The 10,045-nt window shown below is 42.5% G+C and overlaps 1 protein-coding gene across 1 annotated transcript; it reads right to left on the minus strand.

The window, feature by feature from the left end:
* Positions 1 to 2,719: 2,719 nt before the first annotated feature.
* On the minus strand, positions 2,720 to 8,912 carry cmpk2 (cytidine/uridine monophosphate kinase 2). The gene is made up of 5 exons (XM_004085034.4): positions 8,159 to 8,912; positions 6,782 to 6,896; positions 6,362 to 6,563; positions 5,968 to 6,201; positions 2,720 to 3,904 (listed from the first exon to the last, which is right to left on the minus strand). Exons 1-5 carry the CDS (start codon positions 8,741 to 8,743, stop codon positions 3,784 to 3,786), a joined length of 1,257 nt encoding a protein of 418 aa, XP_004085082.4. The 5' UTR covers positions 8,744 to 8,912; the 3' UTR covers positions 2,720 to 3,783.
* Between the last annotated feature and the right edge of the window lie 1,133 nt (positions 8,913 to 10,045).

Below are 10,045 nucleotides of genomic sequence, written 5' to 3' on the forward strand. Positions count from 1 at the left end.
ACCATGGTGTAAAAATTTGATGTCAAGCTTTCTAATTCGATTTGTTGGGATGCGTTTCCACTCTGGAGCTACGAATTTCGTAACCGCAAAAAAAAAAGTTTTGTTTTTTTTAAGGATGTGGGTGGAGGATGGCAGGGGAGGTGCGTGTGTACCCTGCCAGCCGGAAGAGTCTGACGGGACCCACAGATGACAACACAGCCCCGAAAAGTCCCGTCACTTTCACCACCTACTTTTTAGCATCCGTCTTTTCCTTTTTCCCATTTGCATGTGTTCTACACACGCAATCGCAGACAACCTATCGCTGCTTTTATCGGCTCCCGCCCCCCAAAAAGAGGAATAAACCAATGACTGAAAGAAGGATCATTAGCCCCTCCCCACCCCCTTTCTGCTGTGTAAAATGTTGTTTATTTGACGAGGGGTGTATATAGACATTGCTGAAGGGCCTTTAGAGTTTGGCAGACGCTCTGTGCCAAATCATATGCATGACTCCTCTTGCCATGCCGCTTCATGTGGCTGCCAAGTGAGGTTCACGGAGGCTTTTGCCAGGGGACCCAGACAACTATTCCAAGCCCCCCATTGCTCCAAACACACACTCATATGCATTAACAAAAAAAAAACACCTTCTTTGCTTCCTCACCCCAAACCTGTACCAACCCTACGCCCTCCCATTCCCCACACTCATTATTAATGATCTGAGGGACAGCTTCCATTTGATCTATTAGTTAGGACGGGACTGCTCTGCTGCCGCATCCCCGCTGGATCTTTAATTATTTCATGGAGGGCTTTCCTCCTTCGCCGCTGCTCCTTCTCTGTTGGGCCGATAAAATATTGAAGTTGAGGAGTGCAGCACAAAGTGGCTTCATACTGGGGTGGGTGGGGGTTCGTTTGAGCGCCTCTGCCCCCCCTCGCACTTGCACTGTTTATATGTGGACAAAGTGTCTGGGGTTGACCTTCTTCTGCCCGGATGGTTTTAAATTCATTTTTTCACCAGGCGCTGGACGACTTTTTCGGCAGTAAAGCCGCAAATTTCAACAAATTTAAAGCCACTTTATTTTTTATTTATTGACTCAGCCCACAGCTCCCCTTTGACACAAACAGTGACTGTGTGAGCTGGAACTCAGAGAGTATCCAATGAGGGGTAAAGTTCCCCGAAAAACAAAATCCTTTTTGACAAACGCGAAGGGAATTATTCACCGCGTGTGTAATGCACTGCGATTATGGGCCATTAATGTCATATTACAGCTGTGCTGAAAGACGGTAATGGCGCGATATCAACCGCTTGTGTTTGGGTGCCAAGAAAATCAGGACTTAACAACACTTGACAGGGAAGTGTGGCTGAAACCAGAGGCAAACACAACTTTGCATTGAAGTATGATATACGGCGCGAGCCATAACCACCTAATGGCACATTCACAGAGTCGGCGGGCTCTGACACCTCATGCAGAAGGAATCCATAAACATAATAACACCTTATTCCACTTTATGTTACCGCGAGATGCAAGGATTTACATCCCTAACTGTCACGGAATAGCAAGAACTGGCAGCAGCAGTCGTCCAGGCACTTATGTGGGGGGCGCAGAGGAATGACATTGATATACAGCGCTCCATTAATTGCCATATGAATAGGGTCTGCATTTGGTTGGTGCGCTGCTGATGCATCACAGTAAAAGAGATGGGTCACTCTGTCTTCTCCAGCCCCAAGCTTTGCCAGGCTCATAATTACTAAAACCCCCAATTAATCTTCCCATCACACAGGCCAAATATACACTTCCTACCGTATAAATGAGCTACGGCGTGTGCACTTAGACAAAAGTCGTGTGGCCTTTTACGCGCTAGGCCATAAAGCAGCAGCAGCGAGGCCCGATCCTTCACGGTTGCAATTGTAGAGGCGGCCGTTGTGCACGAGATACTTTTGGGAATGAGGTTGGCGTTACATTCAGAGTGGCAGATCGTGAAAATCTTTGCAAGATAGAGGAGTTTTGTTTGGTCCACAGCAGTTTGGCTTTCTCAATAGAAAGCTTTGTTTGTGCAGAGGTTAAAGGTCACCTAATTCTAAGATTTGTCCGAATTTAAACACTACTCACCACTTAGCGCACTTGATAGTGCGTTCACCATTTTGTAGTGCTCTCCGAATCTGCAATTCCAAAATTGAGTGCCCTATAAATCTCCCAGAAGTCCCTGCGAAAAACTAGTGTGCATTGATGCTCACCAGAGTGGCTAATATAGACCACAATGCATTTCGTTTGAATGATTTTTCATCTGAAAAAAACGTATGTACCAAATTTTACACACTATAAGGCACACCGTCAACGACTGGTCTATTTTCGAACTGGAAAGTGCAGTAAGTGAGACTAAGGAGTCAGAGATAAGTCGCTCAGTTCCCCTTGTTTGCCGTGTTTACAGTAACGCTACAACTTTTTTGTTACATGTTACATGCTAAAACCAGCCTCTAGTGGTCATTTGTGGTACTGCAACAATTAGAGTTTTTAGGTATGCTTCAAACTTGGGAATCTAATGTGGTATTTTGGAGAAGCACAAAAGGGAAATACAACCCCAGAAAAGACAAAAATAACAGAAGTTTTAGGCATGTAGATCAGAAAACAAAAAGCACAACTGAACGCTAAAACTAAAATCCAAAATAACAACAACACACAAATCTGGAAAAAGTTCTTGAAAAGTCTTGAAAGTAAACCATGTGCAATTAAAGAATAGAAATCCCTTTGGGTTTGGATTTTCTGATCATCTTTATTAGTCTTTTTTGAGGAAGAACAATCCCTTAACCAACATCAGTTTGCACTGTTTGCTAGTGTTTTGGCCCACTCAGATGTAAAAGGCCACCAAACAAAAGTCGTGAATATATATATATTTATATGTATCTATATATATTTTTAGTATCGCCAACCCAAGCAAACACAGTCTGATGGCCCATTCCAATGCCTTGTAGTCTTTCCTGATTGCTCACTTACTACAGATGATACTCTGAACCTTCAAAGGTGGCTTTGAAGATTTACTGCATCATCGCATCACCTTCTGGTTTTTCATCATCTCACCAATCAGACAGAAAAGTCGTAACTTTGGGGGGAATCATAAAAGAAATGTTGATCTGTTAACGTGGACTAATGATGAAACTGAGTGATGCTAGTGGACTTTGATAGAAACAGACAGAATGTGATTGGTTAACGGATTCTACAGCTTGTAAATATTATTAGATTAGAGATTACTCTACTTAGTGTTTAAATTAGTACAAAATTGTTGCAAAAACACACAAATATATAAACATCAGGACAGATTTTTATTTATTATATTTATTTAAATATTAATTACCTGAATAAAAACATTTTTTTGGCTGAAACAAGTCAAAAGGTTCACTGTTTTGTTTACAAAATCAATGTTAAGATCATTTAAATTGTAATTATCGGTAACTTGAGCTTGTAGAATCATTTTAATGCAACATTTGGTTTTAGGGCTACATTGTGATGTTTGAAGCGTCTAAACAACATTGTGTACACGTGTGGTCATCAATATATCAGTGCATGTTTGTGTGTGTGCGTGTGTGTGTGTGTGTACGTATTAATATGTATTTGTGTCAGCATGCAGTTCTGGCTCCTGGCCACTCAACCTTTGCTCATTGTGAACACAGTCTGTTCTCCACAGTCAGATCTGGCCACCTGCTCTCCTGCTGTCCCATCGGTAACACCTTACTGGCACCCAGTGGTCAGAAGAGGTACTGCACCCACTTTGAGCAAGGGAGAGTTTAAAATAATGTAAACAAAAAAAAAAACCTCATAAGTGGCAGTTGTTTCTAATTAGGAGCAACGTTTGTTGGAGCACTTTATCCGCAGAGGGGCTAGCATCCACGGTGACGCACGGCGGACCGCTGATCCTCCGATAAGCTTCCTCTACTCTGCAGACAGATGCACACAGACAGAACAGCCAACAAGTGAGATAAAAATATTCAAAAAAAAAACCTTGAAGCATGCAAATTCCACAGATGGACCAACATAAAGTTAGATTCAGACAATAATGAGGAATTAAGAGGATGATTGACAGTTCCAGATCTCTCATTCTTCTGGGAGCAGACGCCAACTGTCTGCTGTTTGGATCCTGCGAGCCCCAACATCTGCCTGTCCCACGTGGACCGTCCATCACGTCGGGGACTGAAGATGAATGAAAGTAACCATCGACCTGTCTAAGCAGCGACTAACCGGGTGAGTTCTGACCGGCTTAATGGAGCCCAGCAGCTCAACAACTAATCACCTGCTATTTCTCATCAGCCGGGACAGTAATTGATTGTTAAGTGTTTGACAGACTGAGGAGGCCAGACATGCAACGATTAGCACAAGAAATGTTCCAATTCAGTGTGAAACCTTTGATGAAAACCTCTGTTTTTTATAATTGGACGTTAATACGTTTGGCCTTCCTGGTGTCGAAATTGACATATTTGCCTTTTTACATGTTTATTGATAAAAACTTTGTTTTTGTTTTACAGAAAATATAAATGCTCTAAATATTGAGATTTTTGATTTAATCCCCTTTTTTCAAATAAATATACAACATTTTTGATTAAAGATTACGACTTAAAGACCCACTCCGATGAAAATTGTGGATTTTTTTTGTTTTTTTTTAACATGTTCTTGTGGAATCTTTTTATAAAAAGTTATAAATGAAGCTCAAACTGCATTTTGTGGGTATTTCTTTATTGAAATTGTTGTGAATCATAAAACATTCTGTGTGGAAAAAGAGTTTATTTGGGTTGTAGAAATTACACTTTGCGGGCCACAAGCGCCCTGTTCCATCTCTCAGCAACGGGGGAGGGGAAGAGGGGGTGGGGTTGCTCTCCCGCCCACAACCCAGATGCAAATTTTCTGATGAACTCCTGCCACTCTGCAGAAACTATGTCCGGGAAAATGACATTCATTCATCTTCTTAACTCGTTTTGACCCTTTCGGGGTCACGGGGCCTATCCCGCCCACTCGAGGGCGAAGGCAGGGGACATCCTGGACAGGTTGTGTTTCACAAATCACACACTCACATTCACACCTAGGGGGCAAGTTAGAGCATGTTTTTGGACGGTGGGAGGAGGCCGGAGAGAACCCACGCATGCACGGGGAGAACATGCTAACCCCACACAGAAAGGCCCCCCCCATTGGTGTTCTGGTTCAGGTCCCCCATCCGGGACTTCTTGAACCGTCCTGCGCTGCACCACCATGCAGAATATTTTTGGAAGATGACACTATTTTGAAATCTTGGCTATAAAGGGCATAACTGTAATTAAACGCTTTGAAAATACAGTAGATGAAAAGATGATCGGAGTGGGACTTTCAAAAGCTTCCAGACGCTTCATCATTTTCAGAAATGGATCATTGATTCTTCAAACACTTCAAACGCATTTAAACTTAAAATGTTAGTTCTTGTATTTGGATGATTTTAAAAATGATTTATTTTTTGAATAAAATTGTAAAGTTTCTGAGTTTTTTCCCAACAATTCTTCCGATGGGCGAACTTCACAGGTTGTGAGGGTCGGTGCCTGTTTTAGTCGCGTTGATCAGGTGTTGTGTTCTGTTTTTGTCTCCGTTTCTCAGCTGTTTGTGTTGTTTCCCCTCACTCCATACCAGATCATGGTTTTCTGTTCACCTTTTCCTGTTTTCACCTCATTTCTTTCTCCTCTTTTAGAGAATTTTCTCATGGCTTTTGACCTACTTTGAAAATTCTTGGCCTTTTTTCGCAGCTAATATTCTTAGAAAAATAAAAGGAGCTGTTGTTGTTTTCAACCGTTGTTCACTATTTTGTTGTTGTTTTCTTAGCATTTTGAGAAAATGTATGAGTTACAAATCAAGAATTCCAGATTCCAGCAGGTTTTGTTCATAGTTTTATCTTTCACAAATGCATCTTTTTACATATTTACTCGTTTTCTAAACTGAGATGAATGTTTTCTCCAAAACGATAATTCAAATGTTAACGCCTCACCTCAGACGGAAAAGTTGGTTGCGGTCCAGCTTTTGTTCTTCATCCGTCTTCTCCAGACCTCTGTCCTTCAGCCTCCTCTTCCTCTCTTCAGCATCCAGAGTGAGCAGGAGCACCAAGCTGGGCCGCAGCAGATCGCCGGGCCAACTGTAAACTTCCGAACCTTCCCCAGGAAGGTTGGAAACCGGGCCGCCTGTTGCCGTGGCGATGGCGTACGCCGCCGTGCTGTGCCAAAACCTGCAAGTAATGAATCGCAGATTGAAGAAGACTGATGACAAAAATCCATCTGCACAGGGCTCCATCCCACCACTTGGAAAGAAAAGGGGGGGGTTAATAAAGGGTCCCAAAAGCGAGGAGGTGCCACTTCCCCCGCCAACAACACATCAACTGTCTTTACCTGTCAACAATGACAGGCGTCTTCATGCCTTCCTGGGCTATCTGCTGTGCCGTGATGTAGTTCCCCAGAGCGTAGAAGGCTCTACGGATGAGAGGCGGCTCCCGATCAAAGAGGGCTCTCCAAGGGGACAGGCAGTCGGGAGGGGATCTCAGGAGTGCGGCCCCAAGAGTCTCCCTCAAAGACTCGGTCAAAGTGGTCTTCCCTGTGAGAGGAGGAAAGACAAAAACTGTTGAAAGACAGAAAAGTGGTTTGCTTTTTATGAAAGTGGATGAACAGATAAAAAAAAGATCAAGATGAAACAGAGAGAACTGTTATTAACGGTTTCCATGGTGATAGGTCATGTTAATATCCAGGTAATTGACAATAGCCATCAGCTGACCCCTATAGATCAATCAACGCCGATGAAGTAGCATGATTTACCCGTGGCGTCCAGTCCCTCTAGGACAACAACAGGGAACAATGGCTTCTGGGAAACTTCCGCTGAGCCGGGAAGCATCTCCAGGACAGACGCCGCCTCTGGGATGACGTCCCTGCACTGGAGAACACAGAACACAGCGTTTCCTTTACGGAAAAAACCCCGGGATTCGATTAAATGGTCTGCACTTGGAGGGAAAAGGGAAAACGGATCTGGTCCGATCATGTTTGGATCTCTTTTCAAAGCGTTCCCAGTGGTCGTTTGATTATTTTTATGATGTTTTTAGCCCAAAACCTGTGTGGCTTCTCTAGGACATAGTTTCTGTAGAGCGGCAGGACTTTATTAGAAAGGTTGTTGGTGCTCCCCCGCCCTCTTTCCCAACAGCCATAACTGAGGCCTCTCTGTTTACTGGCTCTACTGCTAACTTACACTCCCAACCTAACAATAGAAACTTTTCAAAGGCTGGTGGAAAACTTGAATTAATGAACTTCTCTGTTTTATTCTATCATATTTACTGTTTTATTACATTTCTTTGGTATATTTATAAGAAAAGTTTGTGATTTTAGTGTGAATTTGCCTATTCATGGGATTTGACCTGTTGGCAAAAAATGTAAAAATAATAATAAGACAAATTGATAAAATACGCTTGGGTTATTTCTTTAACCCAATTCTTGGGTTAGTCCCCTTGGGATATATTTCTGGCTTACTTTTTGGAGCAATACTTGTTTTTCTGGGGGTCATATTGGTTTCATTTTAACCTAATTCATGTTTTTATTAATTAAAATAACAAAATTAGTCCATTTGGGATTAAAAAAAACCAACTCACTTTATTTTTGACTATGTCGTTTCTCGTGTTTATGTACGGTGGCCCAGAAGGGTCACAACACAACACATTAACTTTACACACAACACATTAACTGCAGCAATTGAAGTGCTTTTATTCTGAAATTTGAGCGGCTAACTACCTAACAGAAAGTAACGTCACAGTGAGCTGTGGAGGGAGCATGATTAAAGTAAAATAAAGTAAATCTTATTAGTGATTACTGGTTTGTGTGTTCGCTTCATTCCCCTCCCTTAAGAGCATTTAATCAAACTCTATTTGATAATTATTACATTGAATGGTGATAGGTCACATTAGATTAATTAAAGATTATACTAGATTTGGAGCAATTATATATTAAAAATATAGCATTATTTTCTTTAGTTATTTTATTTTCTTAAATCCTTTTTCTAATAAATTTACGAATTCTTAAATAGATCAAATGTATCTGTTTTATGTCTTTTTTTCTTTCTTATTGACAAAACCTTTATAAAGTGGAACAAACTATTCCCTCCTCGACCACCAGAGGGCGCCAGATAATCAGTAAAATTCGGCAACCCACCTTCCTGAACACGTCACGCGCCTCCTCAAAGCTGTAGAAGACGTCATTGTTTATCATGCTGAGTGCAGATGGGTGGCATTCGGGTTCATCAGAGGACACCACAAAATAATCGGACACCGTCTCGTCCTCCGATGGAGACCACAGGCGCTGCGTCCACGCCTGCCCACCTCCTCCACTCGCAGCGTAGGAGCACACTAATAGTGGCTCGCGGCGCCCCAAATCCCGCAGGAGTCGCTCAACGTGCGCCGAATATTCAGCGCTGCTTTTTAGAAAATAACCCCTGATAAAAGAGTCCCTGACGCGGGGCAAAAACGAGCCCATGGTGGTGAGATCGCACCCCGGGGGCAGCTCGTTTGACAGCTTGTCCCTCAGCTCCGGGTAAAACTTTGCTCCCTTAATTCTGTCTCCGGTGCAGACGAGCACCGAGAAGCACCGGTCCTCCTGTCGGAGCCGCCCGAACACCCGCGGCGCCCGTTCCCCGCCGTGCCGCGCCTGGAGGCGAAAGTAATGCGGCTTTTCGTCGACCTCCACGAGGAAAACACGGGAGGACCACCGTGACAGCAGAGACTTTGCGTGTTTCGCCATGCTTCTTATCAGCACCGTCTCCTCCCGCGAAGTTTGACAGCTTTGAGCGAAAGTGTGAGCCCTGCCGGCTTCCGTCGTACGATGAATCTAAAATGAAACTGATGGCGCCAAAGAGGCAGAAAACGAAACTTACAATGCCTCTGCTGTCACCAACAGTTTCCCTTCTAGAGAAACGAAAGGCAACACACTTATATAACAAAAATAAATAAAAAATGGGTCATTTTCAGGCAAGTGCAACTGACAATTGGATTTTTCTTCTACATAAGAAAATAATTCTTAAACGTGTCCCAAAACGTATTTGCCCCCCCGTAATAATTCATTTGAGTGATTATAAAACATTAAAATAAAGCACCAAAAAAGGTTAATTGTTTCAAAACAATAATGTGGGTTCATATAAAACCTAACAGTTGTGTACGAAAAAGTATTAACTCCTAAAGGCTAATGCCCCTTACACTGTTTCTATGGTAAAGCAAGGCAAGGCAAGTTTATTTGTACAGCACAATTCGTACACAAAGTAATTCAAGGTGCTTCACAAAACAGAAAATGCTTTAAAATCATAATACATCATAGAAATAATCAACGTAAAATTTACTTTAAAAGAAAAGAAAAAATTTGAAAATTGATTTAATAAGAAAGGAAGGAATGGTAACCACTCTTGCCAATCAGGAGCAAGCTTGTTGGAAGGCCACAACCCCACAACACGAAAGCGGGACATACAAAGACTGTGTCTGAATTCCCATTCCTATGAGGTTCCATTTGTGCCAAAAATATCAAAATGTGTTTTTGCGTCTACTGTTATGTCTTTGGTCCATTGTCTATGTCCACTGATCGTGTTTTTGCGTCCACTGTCTATGCTTTGGGCTCATTGTCTATGTCTATTGAACGAGTTCATTTTACATTGGTTCATGTCTATGTATTACTAAGCAATACCTTCTGCATGCCCATGATTCTTTGATTATTACTTTGTATTAACTTTGTGATGTATATGCTTGCTTTATCCTTAAACCTTATCTTTGTCATTCATTGTCCTTATCCCATGTCGTCTAACTACGGCGTCAGGAAGATCCTTATCAACCGTTGCTAGTGTCGTTTGCTACGTCGTCTCACCATGTCGTCAGGAAGATCCTTAGCAACCGTTGCTAGTGTCGTTTGCTACGTCGTCTCACCATGTCGTCAGGAAGATCCTTAGCAACCGTTGCTAGTGTCGTCTGCTACGTCGTTTCACGTGTCGTCAGGAAGATCCTTAGCAACCGTTGCTAGTGTCTTTTGCTACGTTCTTTCACCATGTCGTGTCCTTAGATC

The sequence above is a fragment of the Oryzias latipes genome, chromosome 22 (assembly GCF_002234675.1).
Source record: "Oryzias latipes chromosome 22, ASM223467v1".
In the NCBI taxonomy this organism is placed as follows: Eukaryota; Metazoa; Chordata; class Actinopteri; order Beloniformes; family Adrianichthyidae; genus Oryzias; species Oryzias latipes.

Bases quoted from the DNA above. Each gene is read 5' to 3' on its own strand.
- cmpk2 (XM_004085034.4), bottom strand. From the start codon at position 8,743: ATGGCGAAACACGCAAAGTCTCTGCTGTCACGGTGGTCCTCCCGTGTT. The intron at 6,897-8,158 runs GTGGGTTGCCGA...TGTGTTCTCCAG, and splicing joins CGCGTGACGTGTTCAGGAAG to TGCAGGGACGTCATCCCAGA. The intron at 6,202-6,361 runs GTAAAGACAGTT...CATTACTTGCAG, and splicing joins ACGCCTGTCATTGTTGACAG to GTTTTGGCACAGCACGGCGG.